The 27244-nt window shown below is 40.3% G+C and overlaps 1 protein-coding gene across 2 annotated transcripts; it reads left to right on the plus strand.

The window, feature by feature from the left end:
• The first annotated feature begins 3772 nt into the window (after window positions 1–3772).
• acp1 (acid phosphatase 1) lies at window positions 3773–21934 on the plus strand. Of its 2 annotated transcripts, none has more exons than XM_085431865.1 (6): window positions 3773–3850; window positions 5380–5453; window positions 6047–6160; window positions 15614–15675; window positions 16461–16566; window positions 21638–21934. In XM_085431865.1, exons 1-6 carry the CDS (start codon window positions 3808–3810, stop codon window positions 21713–21715), a joined length of 477 nt encoding a protein of 158 aa, XP_085287991.1. In that variant the 5' UTR covers window positions 3773–3807; the 3' UTR covers window positions 21716–21934. The 2 variants fall into 2 exon arrangements, with proteins under 2 accessions (XP_085287991.1, XP_085287990.1); XM_085431864.1 differs by lacking the exon at window positions 6047–6160 and adding an exon at window positions 6224–6337.
• Window positions 21935–27244: the final 5310 nt, after the last annotated feature.

The raw sequence follows: 27244 nt of genomic DNA on the forward strand, positions 1-27244 counted from the left end.
ATGTAGTTTTATTGTGTTTTGACATTTGTGCCAAAAAAAAGACTGTTTTGTATTACAGCCTTTAACATGGTTTTAGGAATAATATTTCTTAAGTACAGTGTTTTAAATTTAGTAATGAAGCATATTTAATACAGCGGCAAACCAGAGGAAATGAGCAAACAACATCTATTTCCACAAGGAAGGAACTGTTTTAAAATGTAAATATCATAAAAATGCAATGACTCGAGAATCACTTAAATGCTATAATTATTTGAAACTAGTACACAGAAAGCATGACTGTTATCCTTCTTGAAACATACTTCATGGGCCTATTTTCTTTGGATACTGGCTGAATTTTAAATAATTTTCAGTCCAGTCATTGTACCTGATCATTTTCAGAGGAATGTCTTTTGTCTGTTTGTTTAAGTCACTTAACACTGACCTATAAATAATTCAAGCATACAAAAATTTGTTATCCAGATACATTTGTTTACCTGCTTGAACTTACACAGCTTTGATCCTTCATTATCATATTCGAGTTGGCATTGAAGGGGGGATTAGGCTTGGGGCCAGTGGTGGATATAGATAATACCACCTGCATCTAATTGCTAGGTTTTCCACTTAAAGACATCATTAAAAAAAGACATTCCTCAAAGGTGAATCACAGGCCTAAACTTGCTTCACTTAATGAAACACTGAAGATTATCTTAAATAGCAACATATTTAAGAAAACCAACTAAAACTAACTTTTTTTTTTGACAATTTCCTGGCAGGTTGCTCTTTAAAATGTTTTTCGAGGTAATATTTTGATCTGTCATTCTACAGTCTATTTACCCATGTCATTTTGAGCTTCTTCTTAGAACTAGTGTGTCCCCTTCAATTAGCAATAGACGTCATCACTGGCTAAGGTGAGGGTAAGAAGCAGAAAAAGAGATTAAAAAGCATGGCACAGCAAATTTTCAGATCTCAGTACATAACACTTAGATTCTTGCCATGTTACATGCTTTTTCACTTTGGTTCCTGCTCTTCTGATTATTCCCTTTTAGTCAGTCTGAAGCTGACGACTTGGGACCAGAATTAAATAGTCTTTTGCAAGTCTTTGCCTCAAATTTATCATTACATTTCTTGCTTCAATTTTTCCTGCAATGTCTAGTTTTTAATTTTGAGGTTTGTCTTTTGCTTGGACTTCTATAACTCTGAATTCTCCACTCCACCTTTAATTGTTTATTTTAACATAAACTATTGACATGCTCCAGGGCCTGATCAACCCTGGCAGGGCCTCCTTGGATGAGGGTGTCTAGCGATAATGGCCGAAACACCCGATGAATCCAAGGTCCACTACTGACGATGTGTCCCAAATTTTAACAATTTAGATCAGATCTCTAATCCCTAAACCTAACTGCGGAAAATGGCAGGTTAGTTTGGGTAAAAGAACTAAAGTTGTGCCACACAACGATGTGGTAAAGTTTCTGGGCTGCTTTTCCTCATAACAACCATCCCTCAAGATTTTCTCCATTAAAAGCAATGCATTGTCTGGGATTGTAACATCTAGTCCTTTACTGACTCATAATGAACCAGCAGAACTAGACATTTGACCTCTGCTTCTTGCTGTTTGAACTTTCCACTTGTCTCACTGTCATCCACATACATATGCTGTTTTACTTCTACTAAGTTTCTTTCCACTTCTCTAAAGAGCACATCTCCACTTCTCCAGGCTCTCTTCCAAATGCTCGTAAACATCATAGTCCATGGAGACTCCTGTCTGACCTTATCTGTCAGCCTGTCCATCACCACTGCAAACAAGAATGGGCTCAAAGCCAGTGTATACCGATATAATCCCAACTTCCACCTCCCTGAACCCATCCATCCCTCCTACTGCACACCTCACCATTGTCTCACTGTGCTCATACATGTCCTTTACCACCCTCACATACTTCTCTGCCACGCCTAACTTCCTCACGCAGTACCACAGTGTTAATCTTTGCTAACACTGCATCTGTAGTGTTCTTTCTCAGCATGAAATCATATTGCTGATTCTCTTCTTGAACTAGCTTCAACGAGTCATGTGGCTGTAGAGCAGGTGGTAGAGCAGGTCCATCAGTTACTCCATCAGTGCTCCTGTCTCTCATTTTCTCCATTTGACTACCTGACAGGCAGATCGCAGTTTGTGAGACTGCAGAGCTGTGTGTCAGAGTCTGAAGAGCAACATAGGAGCACCCCAGTGAACTGTTCTGTCCCCTTTCCTCTTCATCATCTATACAGCCTACTTCAAGTACATCACAGAAATGTGCCTCCTCCAGAAATTCTCTGATGACACGGCCATTATTGGAAGCGTGGAGATGGGAAGGGAAGAGGAGTACAGAGGAATGATTGATGGTTCATGAGGTTGTGTGAGGAGAACCACTTGCAGCTGAATGTGGCCAAAACAAAGGAGCTGGTGGTGGACTTTGGCAGAAACAGATCCCGACCCTCCCCTTGTCTGCATTCGTGGGACTGATGTCAAAATAGTCACATCCTACAAGTATCTGGGAGTTCAACTGGATCACAAGCTGGTGTGGTCTGCCAACACGGATGCTGCCTACAAAAAGGGTTCGAGCCGGCTTTACTTTCTATGAAGGTTCAGATCCTTCAAATTATGCAGCAGGCTGCTCTACATGTTTTATCAGTCTGTTGTTGCGAGCACCATCTTCTTTGCTGTGGCGTGCTGGGGTGCAGGCATCAAAGCAAAGGACGCAAACAGACTGAACAAACTCATCAGGAAGGCAGAGTCTGTTGTTGACATGAAGCTCGCCACCCTGGAGTTGGTCATCAGTGACAGAATGCTGGCAGACTGCTGGGAATCATGGACAATGACTCCCACCCCCTCCATAACACACTGGACAATCTGAAGAGCAGTTTCAGCAACAGGTTCCTTCGCCCTCGCTGTCTGAGAGAACGTTACAGGTGGTCGTTCCTTCCTGCTGCTATCAGACTCTTTAATTCATCCACTTGGGTCAGGTCCACACATGTGGAACAGAATTAATCACACCTCAACGCACCTTGTCACTTTTGTACACTGCAAAATATTTCCACACATACTCGTCCTTTTATATTTATATGTATACCTATATCCATATATTTATCTATTTATTTTAATATTTATCTATTATAACTCTGTTTCTACACTAATCTTATGTGCGTGCTTGTGTTTGTTGTATATTTGCTGCTATGACAACTCAGTTTCCGTCTGGGATTAATAAAGTTTCTCTGATTCTGATTCATCAGCTTCTCAACGCACTCCTATCTTTCAGTCATACTCTCTTCATTCTTCTTCGTTAGTACATTTATAGAACAGCTTCTACCCGTGGGCTGTCAGTACCATAAATGCAAATTAAGAGTGTGAGCAGACAAATAGCAGCTGTTGCTGCTATTTGCTATTGATTATGTTTAAATTTTTTTGTGCAATATTTTATTCTGTGAATATTTCAGCAGATGTTCAATTTCCATCCCTCAACATATCATCACGTCAAATTGGCAGATTTACACCAGATGGACTTCCTGATACTACTGTCCCCAATTATATGGGCTTAGGACTAACAGTAGGACTACATTGGGTTGTATGTCAACTAAAAACAAAACAAAACACAAACAAACAAAATATATATTCACAGATATCTGGTATCACTTATAATTTCCAATGTAAATGTAAATGAGAGTAATACTCTTTAAATTTAAGGCGCATGTGGTTCATACTTGAACCCTTCAGCACTGTCAGCGTGCTATACTTTTGTTCAGGCAGTACTTGGCCGCCACGTTAGCCGGTGTCGTAGTCGTACAGGACCTTTCAACATGGCGGCGACGGGTACAAAGTCGGTTTTGTTCGTTTGTTTGGGTAAGAGACGTCTTTTAAACCCACAAAACCTCAGTTAAAACTTACACGTGTTACTGCTTAAAAGCAAACATGTCATTCTGTCAGCAGGTCAACTCATCGCATTTTAATAAATGAAATGAGCTTCGTTAGATGTACCTCAGAGTGCTAACTATGTACTAGCTGCCTTACAATGAACGCGAAGCTGCCAAACACACTTTCCACTTAAGGCTCTTAAACTTTTAACTTCCATGTGTGTATGTTTGGTATCTAATCAGCTGTAGCCTTATGTGTAAACGTCAAGCAAGGTGTCCGTGTTTAACTGGAGAGATACGTGTCTAAGCTCAAAGAATCCAAAGTGAAAGCTGTCAGGAACTCACCTCAGCACGGAAACGTCACTGCAGATAATTTGAAGCACATGCGTCCAATTCTGAAATAGTTTTCAAGATGTAGCAGAGTGTAGGTTGGCTCTGTTATTAATTTGAGTGGTAGATTTTTCATTATAATTCGTTTCACATTTCATTAAAGCTTCTACAGAGGATTTTACTTTACCAATGGACTGTTTCCTGAAAAAATACTAAACGTGATCAAACATTTTAGAAACTGCTTGATGCAACTACCAAAACAGTAACTTAAACATTACATGTTAAGACACACATAGATTTTATGTTATATATTTTGGACATTAACAGATTAGTTGTTATTTTAGCCATTTACTAAAGCATCCCGTTTAGGGTTTTTTTTTTTTTTTTTTGCATACTTTTACCTCTGGTGCTGTCGACATCCTAATTGGAGGAAGGGTTCAAGTAGTACTGGCCTTCTGTAAAACAGCACAGATAATTAGGCGGGTTAGACAAAAGCTGTGAACATTTTATTTATGGTTTATTCAATTTGACTAATTAAGCCCCTGAAAATTTTTTTAATTAATTTGTTTTATGTTAATTGCATTAAATTTAAGCCAAAAGTCTGCTCTTCAATTAGATCTTTTATGAGATTCTAGATTTTGTTTAGGACATTTAAAAGAAAAAAAAAGTCACTGTTCACAAAGTTGCGACTGTATTTCAAATAGGAGTTTTATATAAGCACAGTAAATCCATTGTCTTTGGATGTTGCCAGTAATATGCTGGACTTCTGCATGGGTCTACATGTTAAAATATGAGCTTAAGTTTTAGAAATATTTTTTCAGGTTTTAAAATATTGTAAAGGTTTTGCCCCTTTTCGTCTGTTATGCCTCAGATGCTGTCCCAGGGAGCAATCACAGTGCACAGAATAAGAAAGAAAAAAGCTTAATCAATATCTGGCCTCGACTCAAGATTTTAAGTCATTTTAGTTGTTGACACAGTCCGAAAGTAAAGTCAGTTTCACAATACATTTCTTTTTTGTTTTAGCAGTCGAAATCCATTTACCGTATACAGAAAAGTTTGTATTTTAAAATATCATACATATATCTTTATGATATACTGAAGTTATGTGTATTACCACTGGGATATTACAGTTTTCTAAATATATCCTTATCCCTTTAATATGGTGATGTTGTTTGTGGTGTTGAACAGGGAATATCTGCCGATCCCCCATTGCTGAAGCAGTCTTCAGGAAGATGGCAACTGATGGTGGCATCGTTGATCAGGTAAAGTCATTGTTGACATATGTTTTCATTTCGTACTACAGATCTGCTGTACACATTTTTTCTGTTTGTAACTCCTGCCATTTGATACAACTATGGAAATGACAACAGAAGTGTCAGCCACTCACCTTAAATGTTCTGTTCAGTGTTGCATGTTTGAAGAGCCCTTTACATATTACGTATAACACTACAATATGAATAACATATCAAGAACTAGTCTCAAAAATATTTCCTCTGGCATTAGTGAGGAAAATTATTTCTTCATACTGGTTGGTTGATAATATATATTTTTAATTTGGCAGTATTAACTTCGCAGTTTTAAAGTCCTGGTCTCTGGAGAGAAATTCTATATGAAATTAACTTTTGCTACTAACTGCAGTACATTGATTTAAAATGGAAAAAATGAAAGTTCAAAATTCCTCACTGAATTCAATTTGGATAATAGCGACCTGCTTACAGTCTCTAAAGATGATTAGGAACATTTACCTTCAGTTTAAATGTGGAGTTGCCCTTTATTCTGTACAGAAACGTCTTTCTTTATGAGACTGTAATTCGGTTTTGTTGAGTTTCTGATTCCCGTGCTTTGTTCTGCCTAGTGGAGGATAGACAGTGCTGCCACCTCCACCTATGAGATAGGAAACCCTCCAGACCACCGTGGTCAAGCCTGCATGAAGAGGCATGGCGTGCCCATGAGGCATGTGGCCAGGCAGGTATGATCACCCACCACCTCTCTCAAGACGTAGCTAGCGCCCCCTTTTTGTTCTCTGTTGCAGTGGATCATAGACAGTGGTGCCACATCAGACTGGAATCTAGGCAGCTTACCGGATGCCCGCGGTCTAGCCTGCCTCAGGAAGCATGGCATTGACACGGACCACAGGGCGCGACAGGTACAACCAGACGTCCCACAGCTGCTGTCACTGCAGTGGAAAGTGTGTGTGTGTGCGTGCGTGTGTATGTGAGAATGTAATGCTGCTCAATCACATTTTTAAAAATAAATTGTCACATACTTAAAACAGTGAGTAAGAAGAGTAGGTAGCAGTCTTCTCTCTTAATTACAGGATGATTTTCAGGCATCTTGGCCTCTTGTGGTAGCATGGATGTTGCTCACAGACCAGCTGAGTGTTACTGGTCTACACTCTATGTTTCACTTGGATTTTATTCTGAAGGTCTTGATCTGTTAGTCTGCTCCATCATGCTTTCTTCTGTCTACAGAAGAACTGTTAAATAGCTATTGTGGTTGTTTTTGATGTCAGTCAGCTGCCTACCAGGGAGTCTGTCATCCTAGAAACCTATTCTCCAGGTCTGTGTAGTCAGCTTTCTAATCACAAGAACCAACTTTCCACCTGCTAGAAGTTTTGGTTTGTGCTGTTTGTTCTTCTCTTTGGATCTTTCAATTAGTAGAGAAGGGTGACTGTTGCTAAGACTGCAAGACATTGTGCCCAAACAGCAGCATGAAGGAAGTGAAACACGTGTTTGTACTGCTTGGGGATAGCTGCTTAACTGGTTTTCTTTTGAAAAGGAGACTGTCAGCTAACCTGCTCATGAGTTAACGAGATGCGCTAGAACAGGATCTTCCACAGAACTGTCTGAAGTAAATTTTAAACCTGTTTGGAAAAGGGCCTACATTTTTAAAAAAACATTTTGAGGCACTGGCTATCTAATCCTTTTAAAAAAAGAAAAAAGTTTGTTTGTATAAACCCAATACACTAATTGCCATATTTGCTAAGCCAAAATGTAATTCATAATAGAACATAAAAACTTGGGAAAATTAACCATTTTAATGTAAATATAAGTTCATTAAGAAATTAATGGCAGCACCATGTCTCAAAAAAATGTTGGGCCAGGGCCGAGAATAATGTTCCTCAACATTAAAGACTTTTAATATCTCATTATCTGCAGTACAAGATATAATCATAATAGATTCAGAGAATCTGGAAAAAACTCTGTGCGCAAGGGACAAAGTTAAAAATCAGTATTTGATGCCTGTGATCTTTGGCCCCTCGGGTTGCACTGCATGAAAAATAGGCATAGATCAGTAAACATAGTTCGTCATGCCATCCACAAATGCAGGTTAAAGCTGAGTCATGCAAAGAAGTAGCCAATCGTGAGCACAATCCAGAACACTACAGTCTTCTCTGGGCCAAAGCAAAGCGGAAAACTGCTCTGTGGTCAGAGAAATTAAAATGTAAAATTCTTCTTAAAAATGCTGCGTCCCTCAGAGTAAAGAGGAGAGGGACGATCCAGCTGGTTATACGTATTCTGTTGAAAAGCCTACAGCTCTGATGGTATAGCAGTGTATTAATGCCTTTGGAATTGATATTTTGCACATCTGGAAAGGCACTAGCAATGCTGAAAGCTATTTTACAGGTTTTAGAATAACATATACTCCCATTCAGATGATGTCTTTTTCTAGGAATGCCTTGCATATTTCAACAAGACCATTCCAAACTGCATACTGCAGCTATTGCAAGAGCATGGCTTCATAGAAGAAGAGCCCAACTGTCCTGCCTGCAGTCCAGACCTTTCACAGACTGAAAACATTTGGCTCATCATGAAACCAAAAATATGACAAAGAACACCCAGGACTGTGGAGCAACTAGAATCTTATACCAGACAAGAAGGAAAGAAAATAATTTACCCAAAGATCAGCAGCCGGTCTCCTCATTTTGCAGTTTTTTATGGACTGTTGTTAAAGGAAGAGGAGCTGTTTCACGGTGGTAAACACGAACTTGTCGCGAGTTTTGAGATGGGTTGCACCATCAATGCAAAATGGCTTAAAATGGCTCATTTTCTCAGCTTAAGGATTTCAGAAAATATTCTGTTTTTATTTACATATCACAAACTGTATAACATTTTTAGGAGTTGGGGTAGTATTTTTGAGTGTAATAAAGAAGCTGATAGCCAGTCCCTGGTCTAGACTAATGTTCAAGTTGATGGCACCTGTGACGTTTGTGAAATATTGATGAAGCCAGTGTAGCAAGCATCACTGCACAGATGTTTCTAATCCTTAAAGAGGCCTGAAATTACACCAAGATGTTTGTCCATGTATGGCTTCAGGCTTTATGCTGCGCTGGCTTCTCCTTACAGTAACTCCTACTCCCCAGTGCCCTTAAACACTGAGAGATCTCCGGTGTTTCACCCTAGACTTGAGATCTCCTATCTCCTTGTTTTGGCTTACTGCAAACCAGTTCTGTCAGACCCTCATCTAATCTCCTCAAAGCAGGGATGGGAAGGCTCAACCCTTGGCTTAAACCCAACCAAATCCACACAATAAGCTTTGACAAGTCTTTGTTTTTTCCTCTTTTTCTTTAGCACTCTTTTCTGCCACGTTTTCTTTTTTAATAACCCACCCTCCAACTTTGCTGAAGGCCTGGCGTGGCCAGTGTCCAAGCAAACTGGCCAGCTGGGAGCTCGTTTAAAGACCTGTGTATCCCCAAATAAACAAAAGTGTGTTTATTTTATAAACACATATTTTTCAAAGTGATCCATAACAAGTAACTTAGGGTAATCAAAAATTTGACATCCAGACATCAGATTTAAGAGAGTTGCAATTTGATTATCGTAAAACCAACACTTGAGGAATGAACACTTTTTGCCAAAATACCATCATCCTGTAGTAATCACATTAATTTCACCTGTCACCAGTTCAGCATTGATGCTGTGCAGATAAGTTTTACAAGCTGAATTCTCGTCCTTTTCCCACCATTACTCAAAAGTGCAAACATAATTAATGAAGAAAAGATCTTAGCTTATCTGTTAATGGTTATTTTTTGGATAATTCCTAAGGAATGCTTCTTCAACACACATTAATGATAGCTGTAAGTAGATATTATGTAGATATTATATTTTATTACTGGCTAGAACTATAATCGACAACACAAGTGAAAGCTGGTGTGCAAACAGATAATTAACTTCAAATGTAGATGTGCCTGCTAGGTAGGGCTGCACGATTTTGCATAAAATGAGAATCACGATTTTTTTGCTTAGAATTGAGATCACGATTCTCTCACGATTTTCTTTTCCAGTATAAATATTTATTGCACTTATTAACTGCACATCAACTTCGTAACAGTTGAGACTGAACATAAAAACAATAAATAAACATAAAAACAACAGATGTCTCACGTTTTGTTGTTGCCGCAAAATGTTGCACTGCTTGAAATTCCGTCTCCACCGTTGCTCGACACTGCGTGTATAGAGCAGGTAGTGCAACAATAGAAAAATAGTTGCTGGACGGCACTGTGTAGCGTTTGTCTAGGGTGTTTATCATTTTCCTAAATCCCTGGTTTTGCACAGTGTTGATGGGAGCCATATCTTTGGTCAGGTGATAAGTAATAGCCTCCGTAATTTCTTTGTGCCTGCGGGAGTTCGACGGGTATAGGGAAGCGCTGTATAAGGTTCCCGTTATTGATGTTTGGGTGGTTGACCGGGACGGATTTTGTCCTGTCACTTTCTCGTCATCTCTGACGTGTTCTCTGTTGTTTTTTCCCTGCTAATTTTAGCATCACACGGCACAGCTTCTGTATCACGTGGTATAAGGCTCCGCCCTTGTCATTCGTTGAGCAGGAAGAGTGAGCGCTTGTTTTCATGCAGATTGCGTCCCGGATCAAAATGCGGTACAATCGTCGTCGTCTTTTTTATTTTTTATTTTTTAAATCGTTGTCATTTGGAAATGAGATCGCACATAAGTATGAATCGAGATCGCGATTTTCTAACGATTAATCGTGCAGCTAGGGCTGCTCGATTATGGCAAAAATGATAATCACGATTATTTTCACTGAAATTGAGATCTCGATTATTTGACGATATTTATTTAACCCTTTAAGACCTACTATAGAACCAAGTCCGCCAGAGCTTATATTATATTTTTACATGTTGTAGTGCCATTTGTGGGAGCATTTCAAGTTGCTATACAACTGTTATAGCCCATATTTTAAATAATATGTATTCATTAAGTCCATAGTAACTACATTAATTGCAAAAAAGTGCAATAAACTACAAAAAAATTGAAAATCGTTTTTTTACATATATTTCTACTTGGAGAAATTTAAGGGTTTATCCCTCAAAACTTTAAATACAAAAAAGTTGCAAAAAATAGTTTACAACAACAGGAAATTTATTTTGAGTGTCTTCATAGTTTTATTTTGGAGATACAGCAATTTTTATATACTGCAGGAAAAATGAAAAAACAATCCTATCATGCAAATTTGCAAAGAAAACAGCAGGTGCATCAAAATAAACTATTTCCAGCAGTGCAATTCGAGTTCTAAGCATCACAGAAACTATTCAGAAAGGTCAAACATGACCAGTATAGGCTTTTAAGGCCTACGAGTAAAAAACTACAATTTCCGCGAAAATTACGTCACTTCCGGTTTCGGCCAGGAAATGGCGGATATGCGGTAGTTCGTGCTGACGACTGTTTCAATGTGGGAAGTGTTACGAACAGCTGATCGGATCGGCAAAGCGTGTTTCTGGAATATTGTGTTTTTGTTCCTGCAAGCGCTTTTTATGCAATTTTTGCAAAGCTTTATGTGGAAGGAAACCGTGACCGAGGACAAGCTGATGGCATCAGATGTAAGTACAACTCCTCTGGTTTTATATGCAAAACAAATTATTGCGCTAGCTTACGCAGTTCAGGTTCTACAGGGATTTAAAAATAGTTACACAACACGGAGCGTGCTGCTCTGACCGGCTTTAAAGGGTTAACAATGACTTTAAAAAAATAATGTAAAATAGTGTGCAACACCACTGAAGTTTTTTTTTTTTTTTACCTGTCTTTTCTTTTTTTTTTTTTTTTTTTTTTTTTTTTTAAATGACATCAGAAACAGCAGTATGCGACATTACGTGATGGCAGAGCTTCAGTTCATCCTTTGTCATTTTTTTATTTATTTATTTTTTATTTATTTTTTTATAATAAATAGGACAGGGGGAATGAATGAGAGAAAGAGGGGGAGAGAAAGAAAGAAAACCAAAGGGGAGAAGAGACGGTGAGAAGGGGGGGGAAGAGAGAGAGAAGAAAAAAAAAGAACTCCTGGGTCACCTGTATGGAGAAAAAAAACAACAACAAACAAACAAAAAAAACAAACAAAGGAGACAGCAAACAACAAAGAGCAACATAATAATAGAGAAAACAAAGCACCATCACAATAAACTAGCTAGTCATAGATATCAATATTTACTAAATAATAAACGATATTGTGCAGCACGCAAGATAGACAGCGCACAGTGTGCTTTGAGGTAGCAGCCAAGAAAGCTTTAGTCCGCGTCTGTGAATACCCATGTGTGCATACCTGTGTGGATCAGCATGCTTGCATTCCAAAGGTTTCTCCATGTAATGATCTGCTAGGGAGTGTGGGGGGGCCACAGCCCCGTCCTCCAGGGTGTGAAGCGGGTATGGAGGAGATCAAAACTCCAGACATCCAGAGGCCCCCAGAACACAAGAGACCATGGAAGACCAACAGAGGGGCAGCCGCGCCACTGTCCCAGTAAGAGCTGAGGAGAGTCCCAGATGAGGGCTCGCCCAGCAGCCGCGGAGCAGAAGTCAGGGGGAGTTGCAGTGACGCGCCCGTGAGCTCCGCCAGCCCCCAGCTGTGCCTGAGTGACCGAGCCCCAGGCCGAGAGGCCGGGGGCACCCCACCTCCAAAGGGGCCCGAGCGAGCCCCAGGCCCCGACAAGCGGCCGCCAAGGAGTGAGCCGGTGTGTACCCGGACGCCCACCCCCAGACACAAAGAACCACCAACACACCGACACCTGAGGGAGTCCGCCACCGGCAGGGGAAGTGGTGGTGGGTGGAGATAGGCCTCCAAACCTTGGAGGGCCTGAGGTGTCCCCAGAGAGGTGGCGTCTGATACCCAACCTGACATATAGACACAGACATACAGGCACACACAGACACAAACATCCATTCCCACCCTCATGCTCTCATATGCACTCACTCCACACTCAACCAACGTGGGGACAGACATAAAGAGACGCTGTACACACAATCACACTCCCCAAGCGTACTCTACAAACCGGGTCTTTTCAACCAACAGCAGTCACTCTCCTCTCCAAATAACTTCTGCTTAGCTTTCTGAGCTTCCCTCGGGTCCTCTTAATCAGCGGTCTCCACCCTTTTTTGCGCCACAGACGGTTTATGCCCGACAATATTTTCACGGACCGGCCTTTAAGGTGTCGCGGATAAATGAGGGAGGGGCTAATAATCGGCTCAGTCATTTTTAATGATCGTTGAAAGCCCAGATCGTAATCGTGATTAAAATTCGATTAATTGAGCAGCCCTACGTGCAACCCTACTGCTAGGGCTGTTCGATATAACGATATAGATCGGATGACGATATAAAAATGTTTATCGTTTCATTTTAGCTATTGTTTGTTTCGTGGTGTCGCAAAATAAACTGTTTACGGCAATATTTTTTCATCGTTTTGATGGTCACTGTAGTGGCTATATTAATTTCTTCAAGTTCTCTCTTTCTCTTATATTTAATATAACCACACTACGGACAAGCGCCTGTTTTTATGCGTTGTGGTTAGCAACAACGACGGTAACACCATCGTGTGTCTGCTTGTTTATGTTCCACATAAACCTTTCACAATAAAGCTCAAGATCCTGTTGAGACTTTTCAAAATAAACTGAATCACGTGAAAGAGCAGATTATTTACGGATGAGAAGTAAAAAAGAGCCGCCAGGTGCTAAAAAATAAACCTTAGACTCAAACATTAGAACAGGCTTTTCCCCGCAGCACCCTGTGTAATAAATACTCACAAAGAAAACTGCGGCTGTTACAACTTGTGTCTAAAAATGTATCGTTTCATGCATCTGTTAAAACACTCGACTCCAGCTACATGACGCGCAGCTGGAAACACTTCCCGCAAGTCGAGCTGCCCGAGATTCACAGAATTTACAGAAAATGTTACATTTTTGTGATTTATATCGTTATCGAGATGATAGAATTCTTATATTGGGATATGAGATTTTGGTCCTATCGCACAGCCCTAGTGCCTGCTTACAGCAGTGTTTTAGTGTTTTGTTTTTTTGTGTTTTCTAAGACTGTTTCCCCACAGAGTAGTAAAACAGAACTTAAAATCACTCCGCTACTATTTCTTTATAAGAAATTGAGTTATGTATACTATATATCACACAGATCCATATGATTTTTAGGGCTTTATTATGTGTCGTTTTCATTATTCATTTATATGTATCATTTTAAAGTTTCATTCTATGCATGTTGATTGTTTTTTTTCCTTTTATGCCTCTTAACTACTTCCATCTTTACTTGCTTTTTTCCCCCATTTATTCTTAGTTAATTCATTCCACAAATAGGATCAGTGGTGGCTTTACAGTGTAGTAGTTATCACATTTACCTAACCTGTAAAAGATCCTTAGTTTGAGGCAAGAACACACAAATCCCTGGGACGGTTGCATCGGAAAGGACAGGCATAAGGGCATAAAAATCGGTGCCATACTGGATATACAGAGCTCTTTGCAGTGGCAACCACTTGCGAAAAAACCTTTATGAAATTGGATAAATATTAATAAATGAAATGTTACAATATTTTATAATTTTCCCCATCACCCATAACCTTATATAAAGTGTATAAATATATTAAGTGTCTTCAGACTGTACTCCATATAACCACGAGAGCGTTACTAAACACTTAAATCTACTAACAACTACATTACAGAGTGTCTGTTTTTTGCTCCTTTTATAAACTTAACAAGTTCAGCATATGTTGAAATTTAACTACAACAAGAGGACATGTTTGTTATCACCACAGGCTAAAGACGCAAATGTCTGAAGTGTCACCAAGGAGGCAAATTTCAGTGGCTGACTGGCCAGGCGTGCAAGGTTTTTGTTCCCTCACATAGAAGAACCTTGTTGAATGAAGATATAGGGCAAAATAAATTTACAGCTTTCCTGAATCACATATCAACAAGTACCTCTTTTGTTAAAGTATGACGGTAAACCAACATGCACGGTGACATGTCAAATTCTTCTTTTTTGTTAAAAAGAACCATTAACTTTTAGATTTCCAATCACTTTTCTATGAGTGTCTCCCGACTCTTTCTTTGCTTTCCATAAAAACCTCCTTGCTCATTCTTAGCCAAAGATTTCAGATACCAAACTAAGCTCTCTGTCAACTTTGTGAGGAGGTCTTGCACAAGACTTTTTGATAGAGGATTACCACTGCTTCATTTACACTGTGAAAGAAGCAGGCACTGAGATTATGATCAACACAGATTATCATTGTGTGTGAGAGAGAGGATGTGAAAGTGTGAGAATGGGTGAAATACAGTGATCAGACTGCAGTGGCTGGAGCGTTTCGCTGCGTGAATATAATCGAAAACATTTGTAATGAACATCTTTTTACCCGTCTGCTGTTACAAGCTGTCACTGTTATTGTGTCCATATGTCAACATCTGGAGCTATGCGGGAGTTTTATTCATGCCTCTGTGCTCTCATTTGTTTCTCTCTGCCCTTAGCTTCTCCTTGGCATTCCTATAAATCCACTGTCAAAATACTTTAAAAGTATTCGGGGTGTTGCCTGTTTTTCTTACTTTTTTCTTTTTGTTTTTATTGCTGCTTGTGCCATTAAATCATCACAGAATGCAGTGAAAACTGTATAAACCCCTCCACAGGCATACAGACGTGCTCCTTTCCCTAACTTGGTTTTCCTCTAGGTCAAGAATCAAGAATTCAAGTTGTTATAAACGCGACCTTGTTTTTTTCACGTTAAAATGAGTTAGCCATTGAGCAGGAGAAGGAGGGAGGAGGAATAGATGGGAAAATAAGGCTTGTGTGACTTGTTGAAAATGCAACATTAGTTTATTTATGTTTTAAAAATTCTTTGTGCATGTAACAGCACATGGATGCTGGCCTCCATTACGAACAATGAAACGTAATTAAAAATATTGACATAATATAACTACATCCAAAAGCTATTACTAAAAAGGCAGATGATAAATGAATGATTTAATAAGATCTGAGTTGTCTTATTTTTCTTGTCTTTAGAGGTTTAATGTGTCAGTGAAAAAGCTGCTTTTTTATTTTATTTTAGCTGCATAACCCATTCAGCCCTCTTTGAAGGACCAGAGGGAGTCTCTGCTGGTCATACTGAATTTCCACACAGAGCCAAAAGTAATATTTGTTTTGTTGTTCTTGCAGGTGACCAAGGAAGATTTCATGAGCTTTGAGCACATTCTGTGCATGGACGAGAGCAATCTGAGGTAGAGTTATTTCAGCCCACAGCAGCAGTGTTTATTTTTTTTCTAAGAGTGTCAATCACGGTTGGATACTTAGACACTGAAAGCGCTGGTGTCATGTGTTAAGTGTCAAAAAACATTTGTCTTGTAACGGTCCAAACTAGTGTGTCCTGCTGTCATGACGTTTATCTGTGCTGTTCTTTCACATGCATACATAAAAATGGTGGGGACATTGAGCTATAAATGCCTTGTAGGAGAATGCCTCCCTTTAATGACCAATATCCTTTCTTAAGCTCTTTGCAGAGGTCAGGGGGAGGGATATTTTTTGCTACTTTGAACGTTTAAGGATCATTTTGAGATCACATGCCCACGGCAGATCTGATCTGTAAGCAGCTTACTGAGTTCTTTGGATGCCTCGTCTTTGCTCTTTGGGGCAGTCTTTTCTTTTCCCCCTGCACACTTTGTTTCCTACAAATTTTAAGTTGGCCAGACTGAGAATTCATTAATTCTTTGACCTACTGCTTTTGTCTGGGATTGACTTAAACATGTTAAGGTGTTACTTTTCATTTATGTACTCTGTATGTTTCCAGACTACACCGTTTTATTATTTATCACTGATTTAAAGTTAATGACATGAATGTAATTATTATTAGAGGAATGCTAGAATAAGAAGCAGACAATAAACACTATACAACAACATTATCTCGAATATTTAGAAGCATGTGACCTCTTTAATCCAGAGGTGCTCAAACCTCCCTTGTTTCGTGCTCTGTTCTTTTGGAGTTACTTGTTTTCTCTCACCTTTGCAGTGACTTGAAACGGAAGTCAAAGTCCGTGAAAGACTACACAGCAAAAATTGAGCTTCTTGGTTCTTATGACCCCCAGAAGCAGCTGATCATCCAAGACCCTTATTATGTAAGTATTCAAACACATCCCTATGTTCAACTTTATTGCTCAAATTTAGAGGATATGTTTAATTTAATGTTGTAGCGAGATGGTCCAGCAAAGAAGCCAAAGCCAGTAAAACTACAAGATGCAACATTTAGAGGCCTTTACTTACATTTAAGGGAGACACAAGAACTCATTTTAAATATCTATACCATTTGGCATGTTAAATTAAGTGCCATGCTAAGGTCTCAACCACAAAGGCCTAGAGACCTCTCTGGCAACCAATGGTTCCAAGGGGAAATGTGCATTCTCTGAAAGGTTGGTGAGTGGCAGCTGGCACTTGCTGTGAAATTGATTGCTAAAGCCCAATTCATGCAGGCGTAAAGACCTGTTAGTTACTCAGTGACGGCAACCTCAGCTTGCTAGGGAAAAGTGCATATTCCTGACTATCTCTATCCACATTCAAATTGGATAATGGTTTTAGGATTTTTAGCTCCTTAACACGTGCTCCTTTTTTTTTTTTTTTTTTGAAGGGACCAAAAGTAATTGGACAACTGACTCAAAGGCTAGTTCATGGGGTGGTGTGGGCAGTTACTTCGTTATATCATTATCAATTAAGCAGATAAAAGGCCTGGAAATTATTTGAGGTGTGGTACTTGCATTTGGGAGATTTTCCTGTGAACAGACAACATGGGGTCAAAGCAGCTCTCCATGCAGGTGAAATCCCCCATCCTTAAGCTGCAAAAACAGACAAAAAAAAACATCCAAGAAATTGCAGCAATTTTAGGACTGGCAAAATCTGCGGTTTGGTACATTCTGAGAAAGAAAGAAAGAAAGAAAGAAAGAAAGAAAGAAAGCAAGCACTGTTGAACTCAGCAACGCAAAATGACCTGGACGTCCACAGAAGACAACAGTGGTGGATGATCACAGAATCATTTCCATGGTGGAGAGAAACCCCTTCGCAACAGCCAACCAAGTGAACGTCACTCTCCAGGAGGTAGCTGTATCAATATCCAACTCTACCATAAAGAGAAGACTGCATGAAACAAAAAAAAAGCCAGCACAGTTCTGTCAGAAACATTCTTTGGACAGATGAAACCAAGATCAAACTCTACCAGAATGACTGCATGAAAAAAGTATGGAGAGAAGGCGTGGAACAGCTCATGATCCAAAGCATACCGCATCATGTGTAAAACACAGCAGAGGCAGGGTGATGGCTTGGGCATGCATAGCTGCCAGTGGCACTGGGACACTAGTGTTTATTTATGATGTGAAATGGGACAGGCGCAGCCAAATCAATTCTGAGGTGTTCAGAGATATACTGCTCAAATCCAGCTAAAGGCAGTCAAACTGATTTGGCGGCATTTCATAATAAAGATGGGCAAAGACCCAAAACATACAGCCAAAGCAGGACCCAGGAGTTTATTAAAGCAAAGAAGTCAAATATTCTTGAATAGCCAAGTCAGGTGATTCAATTAAAATTCATTCTGGTAATGTACAGAACCAAAATTAGAAAAAAAGTTGTCTCTGTCCAAATATTTATGGACCTAACTGTATACATCAAGTTCGCTTTTCTTCTGTTGAACAGATGATTTGATTAAAAGGTCCTTCCATATTTTTCCTAATATAGGTTTTTATGGCGATTACAGTTACATGGACTGCTGTTTTGAAAAAACATTTTCTTTCACTTAACCTGAGCTCACCATTCAGTAATGGCTCAGCCTTTTTGCTCTTCTCCGTGTGTGCAGACAAACTCCGGCTCCACATTAAACTATGACGTCATCTTGTCTGCTGTGTTTGTGCTATCAGTTATCAGTTTTTATTTAAAAACTGGGGGCTGCATGAGCTTAATGTTGTAATACTTTTTTATTCACATGCGTGGCCCTAGATACATTACTATTGCACATCTATTTTTAGTCTCAAATGCTGGTAAAATTATCACGTTTACATGGTGACAACTGAGCGCTACCGAGCTGTGGATTAAATGAAGCATTGAATTAAAACAATTTGTATTGAGGGTTTTTTTTCCTATAATTGAGTTATTTGAGTGACTCGATGAATTGTTATATCCCTAGTCTAATGTGTGAGTGGGGATCATCTGACCTGCCCTTTAGACTCTCTACCCAGGCAAAAACCCAATCTAGTATTTCTACTAGTGATAAGGTGTCTAAATGAACTCTGTTGTGCACTAAATGTGAAAAGGGGGAACTTTAAGCCAAACATACAAAAAAAATGAAATCTAATATATACAAGAGACAATAAAGCGGGAAGAACTTTTTTTTCATAATAAGAATCCTGATTAAAAGCCCAAAAAAGTATTTCAAAGTAAAACGTCAAACTCTTTCAGTAATTGTAGTAGATACAAAAAAGCTACATTCAGCCCATTCTGTAACATTTGTGTTTCTCTTCAAAGGATCACGTGGGAAAAATTCTATGGACAAGATAAAGGGCAGGAAATGTCACACAGAGCAGTCATTTGAAGTATATTTATGGTTTTGGATGGACCGGATCAGTCTTCAGGTGCAAGTGGAAGAGTTAAGTTGTCTGCAGGGAGAAATCCAGACACAATTGATGCAGTAAAGAGCGCCGAAACAAAATGAACGGTTGCTAGTAAAATAGCTGTTTCTCTCACAAAAAAGTGGTATTCAGCCTTTCCAGACCAACACTCACCATAATATATTAGTTTTACGGAACCATAACAGATGTTTTCTGGTTTCACATTGGTAAGCTTTTCACAGTCCGTGGCTCGGTAGTTCTTTTTGTTCCCTAGATGTTTTGAGTCCTGCCAGATGATTTGGACATGGATTCTTGGCTGGTTTTTATTGTCTTGAGTATTATGAGTGAAAAAGGCAAGAATTGGAAAAGTGCAGGCAGAGACCTTTGGAAGGCTTTGAAAGTTTGAGTGTTGACAATAGACATTTTAAAAAAAAATAAAAAAATCTTAACCTCCTGTGGCCATTTAAACTTTAATATATTTTTATGGTTGGTTTATTTAAATAAATGGCAAGGGATCTTATAATAAGTAATAATTTTCATATGTGGTCTTTAAGATAAGATAAGATAGAACTTTATTAATCCCTCGGGTGGGTTCCTCTGGGAAATTCGACTTCCAAAAAACACAGCAACGACCGAAGTTACTTTATGAAAAATGTGTGTGGCTAGAGCTATTTTAGATGAATTATATTGTATAGTTCCTATGTCTTTGATTTTCCCGTAAGAACTTGGACTTTAAATAAAACAGTCATGAATTATTAGTGATGCAGCTGGAAGAAGAAAGAGTGACCACAGTTTATGTGATTGTATTGAGTGTATTGGATTGTGTGATTTTGGCTTTGGACGCTGTATTTCTTTGTGTAATTTTACCAAATCTCATTATAGTCAATGTGGTTTTGGAGGCATGTAAGTACTTGGATTGGTACCTCGCCAGCAACCACATAGCATGACAGCCAAGCGAGCAAAAAAGGGGAGAACAATCGCTGTCCGTGTGTCAGTATAAATAAAGAATTATGTTGTTTTTACACATGAATTCTGGATTGTCCGTAATTGCCCTTTTGCAGATGTTGCACATAATAGGAGAGCGTGCGTGTCAGACGTACCTTTACAAATGGAATTATTAAAATATTTATATTTTAGTAATTTGGAGTATGTGGCATGTGTCACAGGTGTGTAGTTACTCACTCAATCAGTTGAGAATAACAGTTGAATTTAAACCAAGATGAAGTTTTGTGACAAGACTACAAACATGAGTTCATGATGATGTGAACTGAAGAGGAGGAAAGAGACGTGTTAAACGGCCATTGTAAACTTTAAAAATTTAAAATACAGATAACAACGTTTCTCTATTAAATGTTTCTTAGCTCTATTATTATTTTCAATCAGTTGCATTGAGCGATTGTTAATGGAATATTTTAAAATGTAGGTATCAACTTTTCATTTTTTTTATTTCTTGTTTGTTAATTCGTAATTAAACAATAAGAACTTAATTATAGAACAATTTGGATTACTTATAATGGGTTAAATTAACTCAATGTCAAACTTTCTGATTCTTTTATTTTATCAATGTGAAGGTGTTCATCATTCATCTTTCTGCACATAATACACAAGAAATGCTGCTGCTGCTACTCATACAGTGCTGGATCATTGGTATAGGGATGTCATGATACCAGCAATTTAGTAGTTAGTACACAATAGAATTACACGATGCTTAAAAACCCAATTCAGCATCACAACAATCATTGTACTCTACGTACTTAAACATTTTGATGTGATAACAAATCATTTCAAATATTTTTTTTGACAAGGCATAACCTGACATGTTAGGAAGATTACCAAGTAGCCTATGAATTTCACAGTTACTTATTTTATAAGCACTTAATGGTGCCACTGAAAACATTTTAGCCTAGACAGGAAAACAGTGGCCTCTGCAGCTGCTTAGGTCCACATCCACGGTCACAGATACAGCTGAATGTCATCAGAATAGAGTGATACAAAATGTCAGAAAAGGATTTAATGATGCCAGCTAAATGGAATGTAGAAGGAAAATAATTGTGGACCCAGGATCAAACCTTGTGGAACCCCATAAGTTAGGGATGCAATGTGGGAGAAGGACTTGTTTGCCCTAACACAGAAAATTCTATCAGATAATGGGGGGAAAAAACAAATATAAAATATGTTTTATATTTTTATTTTTATAAAATATATAAAAAATAATAAATTATTTTAACAAAATAATAAATAATTTATTAGGGAATCACAAAATTCAATGTAGTTATGTGTTTACAAATTCTTTTTTTAAAAACGTAAATCTCAGCGAGAAATACCACTTTGAATAGTTATGAATAGAATTTCAAAACCCTTTTGGCTTCAGTCTTGACAATTTGGTTCTCGGAATAAGAACATTTCTCAGTTGAGTAACAAACTGTCATTTTTTATAATTTGGGTGTATCCAGCCTGCATCAGAGGGCAGGCCGTACTTCTGTTCCATTCATATAACTGTATATTTTCACTGTGTGCAATAGACAACAAATTCCAGTGATTGCGAGCTATGAATAGTTGGCTAAATCATTTTAATCTCCCCCTCCCTAATTTTGTCTTTTAGGGAAGTGATGAAGACTTTGAAAAGGTCTATGAGCAGTGTGTACGATGCTGCAAAGCTTTCCTGGAGAAGAACTCCTAACATCTACATTGACATGTCTTAGATGTATGAATAAATATGGGTTCTCAATTAAATATACTTACACAAATATATGTATAACTCTGTTGTGAGTAAATACTAAATACCACCAGATTACCTGTTTTGGTGTACGCATAATGTACATTTAGAACAGTATTGTGTGGGCAAGTTAACAGACTGTACATTCAATTGATTAATAAAACAAATAAAGTGAGTGTGACAGTTTAAAGTTCCTTTTGTTATTATTATTATTTTTTACACATTGTCAATTTTTGTTTCCTGAAAATTCTACAAAATTGATAAGATAATATAAGATAACTCTTTGTTGTCATTGCACAGTCATACATATTGCACATTAAATATTATTGCACCTTGTTATAAATATTATTATTGTTATTGTTTTTACCGTTGTTACCTCCCCCCCAAAAAAAGTCCAGGGAGGTAGTCAATCAGGTCAGCTATTTGCATTGATTAGGGCTATTGCTATAGTAGTAATAGAGGTGTATGGGTTAAATGCTGACACTGGGATCAAAGGGAATGCTACCATTAGTGCTTGATGGCTAGGATATTCTCTTGACATATTATTTTTATATACTGGGAGATGTTCGGTTTGTATAAAGAACATGGCATGTATTTGTTTTGTTTTAAAAAACAGCAGTGAAAAAAATTTATTTTTTTAATAGACGCAAAACTTAATCTTCTCAGTACAGCAATCACTTAAGTCAGAAGTGGCGACAGTGTTATAATAAATTTGGTCTCTAAATCACCCACACAAATGACCACTCAGTGCACTTCACAATGGTAGACTAATTTCACCACAGATAGAGATAGATGCAAGGAAAAACGGCTGCAAATCATTACACAAGAGTGGAGTAGAAAGACAAGATGAATCAACTGGTGGCTGGAGGGCTTCCAGTTGGTGATGACTCTAGTTTTAGCGTAGATATAGCTGTGTATCTGTAAACCTTAGGAGCTTTTAACTTTTAAATATGAGAACACAACTTTTTTTTTCCTGACTTAATGATTTTTTTTCTTCTTTTTCTGGACACAGGCAAGACCAGTCTGTTTTATTTAGCACTGAAATAAAGTATGTTGGGGAAAGTAAGCCAGGGAATTAATTTGCATACTAAATAACTTGTACTGATTTTCTGGCATAGCTTAAAGAGTAGTTTGACATTGTTTTGAAATCATATTTAATAGCTGTCTTACCTAGACGTAAATGGGGAGATTTCCGACATGCTCTCGTCTAAATGCCAGATACAAAGTAACATTCAAAAATTAGTTCACTAGCCCAGTTGAGAGTCAATATAGGGAAGGAGCTGGTTTGTCTAAAGCTAACTTAAGGTTATGTATATAACCCCGGTTCTCTGAGTAGCATGAGCGAGCGTCTCACTATGGGAACGCCTCCTGCTAAGTGACGCCCATGTCAGGAGGGGCTAGTGCCTCCCTATATAATAGGCTGACATAGCGTCAGATGTCATTCAAAACAAGCCCACCTCTTCCTCGCTTCCATAGCAAGGAGGGCGGTCCGATGAGACACTCACTCATGCTACTCAGAGAACCGGGGTTATATACATAACCTTAAGTTCTCTTTCATAGCATTCGTTTCGTGTCTCACTATGGGAGAAATACTGACTCCCAGATTGCCAGACATGCCTGTTAAGAAGACAGCTGTCCCCAACAGCACTTCACAGGGGAGAAGGAATAGAAACTCCCCTAAAGAGAGCCCATGAGGTTGCCAAACCTCTAGTGGAATGCGCACGCAAGCCAGCAGGAGGCCGAAGTATAGGCCAGGGAAATTGTTCCTACTATCCAATGGGAGAGGCGCTGTTTAGACACAAGCTTTCCCATATGTGGTTTAGCCCAGGACACGAACAGCTGGTCACTTTGTCTGACACTCTGGGTGTGTGCAGAGCACGGACTGGGCACAAGGTATGCAGCTGCTGTTGCTCCTCTGAGGAGAAAGGTGGTGGGTAAAAAGCCGGCCTTTGGGATAAAGGCAGGGTTGAGCCTCGTATTATCCGAGGAGAACTGAATGCATGACTGATGCACTGAGAGAGCGTGGGTCTCTCCTACACGCTTAGCTGAAGCTAAAGCAATCAATAGAGCCGTCTTCAAGGACAGAAATTTTAACTCAACCTGTTCCAGGGGTTCAAATGGGCAACAGGAGAGCGCAGCTAATACTATGGGAAGGTCCCACGATGGAGCCAACGGCCTAGACACTTATGTTGACTCTCCATATTACTGTGAAGCACTTTCGTGTGCCTTCGGGTTTTTAAATGTGCTATATAAATAAAATTATATTGTATTGTATTCTAGATGTAAGCAATTTACGCCGTGCACCCTTCATGAAACGGCATATTAAGGGATGCTGGCCAACAGTCTTCCCCTCAAAACCAATATGGCAGGCTGAAATTGCTGCCAAATACACCTTGAAGGTGGAGAAGGCTTTACCCTTATCAATCAGGGCCTGAAGAAATGACAGAATCACAGCCACAGAGCACTGAAAAGGGATGGCCTGTGATTCTAAGCACCAGCTTTCAAACACACGCCACTTGTGCTCATATAGCATCCTAGTAGACGATGCTCTAGAACACTGAATAGTGTCGATAACACTATGAGGGAGCCCCACCGTGTTCAGGTTAAACCACTCACGGGCCAATCCCATAGAGCTAGCCTCTCTGGATGGGGGTGGAATATTTCCCCCCGTGCCTGAGACAGGAGATCTCTGAGATCTCTGTAACGGCCGCACAGCTGCTGAAAAATCTCCGCCAGCCAGTGCTTCCCTGGCCAGTGCGGGGCTATCAGGATCATATAGTGCAGGGGTGTCAAACTCAAATACACAGTGGGCCAAAATTCAAAACTAGAACAAAGTCGCGGGCTAACGTTAATATTTATTGAAATATATTTATTCCTCCAAATATAAGAATGAATCTTTTCTTATGGACTCAAACACGTTTTGCTGAAAAACTGAATATGGAACAAGCAAAGCTTAATACTAAACAATATATATATATTAGCTGTATAATACCAGTAGGCCAGCTCTAATAGTAATTTGGTATGGCTTCGCGGGCCAAATGTAATTAGGCTGCGGGCCAGAGTTTGACACCTATGATATAGTGACTTCTCTCCCTCACTCTGGCCAGAGTTGGAGAAATGAGGGCCACTGGGGGAAAAGCATAGAGGAGGGTTCTCGGCCACTCGTGAGCTAGAGCATCCACCCCGAGTGGAGCTTTCTGATCGTGCAGCGAGTAAAACAGGGGACACTGAGCATTCTCCCTGGATGCATAAATGTCCACGGTCGCCTGACCGAATCGCAGCCAGATCTGCTTCACCACCTCTGGGTGAAGCTTCCATTCGCCATACAGCAGATTGCTCCTGGAGAGAAGATCTGCTCCAAAGTTCAAGATTCCCGGCACATGAGTTGCTCTCAGTGACAGCAGGTGGACACTGCTCCAGACTATCAGTCTGTGTGCTAGTGTGTGTAACTTGGGGGACCCCAGACCCCTTGTCTGTTGATGTAGGCCACAACAGTGGAATTGTCCAACCTCACTAAAACATGATGACCTCTCAGCCAAGGGAGAAAGTGTTTTAGCGACAGGTGAACTGCCAGCAGTTCCAGACAGTTTATGTGGGTGGAGCGCATGTGAGGGCCCCACTCCCCATTCACTGTTCTGCCCTCGTGGGTGGCCCCCCAGCCTGAAAGAGAGGCATCTGTGGAAATCACCTTCCTGGTTGAAACTGCCCCCATGGCAATGCCCTGAGACAAGAAACCTGGCTTCTTCTACTCGCGGACAGCGAGTGAACAGTCTGCAGAGACTCTCACGCAACAGTGGCCGTTTCGGTGAGGGTCCAGTCCCCGCGAGCCCACCCAGCGCTGAAAGCCTCTCATGTGCAGGTGTCCCAGTGTTATCGCCACTAGAGAAGAAGCCATCAGACCGAGGAGCCTCTGGCACTGTTTGAGGGTCACTGTGTTGACTTTGCGAAACAGTGCTAGGGATGACCGTATGGCCGCTGTTCTCTCTGGGGACAGAAAAGCTCTCACCCGGAGGGAGTCTAGGCTGAGCCCTATGAAAGTAGTAATGCATTGAGTTGGCTTCAATGTGCTCTTTTCCACGTTTATCTGGAAACCCAAACTCTCCAGATGGTGTATGAGAGCATTTGTGTGACAAGCCACTTCCTGGCGGGTTGGGGCTGCCACCAGCCAGTCGTCGATGTATGTGGCGACTCGAATGCCCTTTTCCCTGAGCGGGGCCACTGCTGCCTCGGTGCATTTCACAAACACCCTTGGGCTCAGTAAGAGACCATAAGGCAGGACTATAAACTCGTACGCTATCCCCTGGAAAGCAAATCTTAGATACTTTCGGTGTGGGGGATATATGGGGATGTGGAAATAAGCATCCCTCAGGTCGATTGATGTGAACCAGTCGCCTGCATCAACATCCTGAACTTGTATGTCCTTAAATGCCGGTTCAGGGCACGGAGATCCAGGAAGGCTCTCATGCCCCTCCCCCCTTTCTTTGGCACAAGGAAATACCTTGAATAAAATCCGCTGTGTATTTCCTCGGGAGGGACAACTCTTATAGCTCCTTTGTCTCTCAAGGTGGAAATTTCCTCCAGGAGAAAAGTGGCAGATTCGCCCAGAGCACGAGAGTAAACGATTTCTTTGCAATGTGGTGGAGTGACATTGAATTGCAGCCTGTAGCCCTTTTCCAATGACCTCAGCACCCATCTTGACTGAGTGCAGGTAGCCCAGCTCTTTATGTGGAGAGACAGAGGGCTCACTGGCCACTCAACCGAAGATGGCGTTTTGGCACCCCCTTTTGGTTGCAGCGCGAAACATACGCCATTTCGGTGTTCCGTCACCTCTGTCACAGGTGAGCGAGGTGACGGGCTCATCTGCATTATCACAGCCGTGGAAATGAGAGATCTCTTCCCACACTGTGGTATCTGGTTTAGCTGTCATAATAATAATAATAATAATAATGGATTGGATTTATATAGCGCTTTTCAAGGCACCCAAAGCGCTTTACAATACCACTATTCATTCACTCTCACATTCACACACTGGTGGAGGCAAACTACAGTTGTAGCCACAGCTGCCCTGGGGCAGACTGACAGAAGCGAGGCTGCCATATCGCGCCATCGGCCCCTCTGGCCAACACCAGTAGGCAAGTAGGGTAAAGTGTCTTGCCCAAGGACACAACGACCAGGACAGAGAGCCCAGGGATCGAACCGGCGACCTTCCGGTTACAGATGCGATTCCCAATCCCTGAGCCATGGTCGCCCTGTGCATGTCCTCTTCTAGCTCAGCTTAATGACAGAGCCGCTGCCTTGTAGCACTTATCTGTAAGGCTAGACTGGAAGCGGTCTGTTTTGGAGGGGAGAGATGGGGCCGATGAGGACAGAGACGTCTCGGGTGAAGATGGCTTGCTACCAACGGCTCCACTTGTGGCATCTGGCGGAGGCCGATAGACTCCATCCCCTCACAATCCAGCAGGGAGCTCCCCACGATGGGGTGTTTCTCGCTGT

The sequence above is a fragment of the Copadichromis virginalis genome, linkage group LG15 (assembly GCF_057382275.1).
Source record: "Copadichromis virginalis isolate Kocher_CV1m ecotype Utaka linkage group LG15, C_Virginalis_male_GT1.1, whole genome shotgun sequence".
NCBI classification, from domain to species: domain Eukaryota; kingdom Metazoa; phylum Chordata; class Actinopteri; order Cichliformes; family Cichlidae; genus Copadichromis; species Copadichromis virginalis.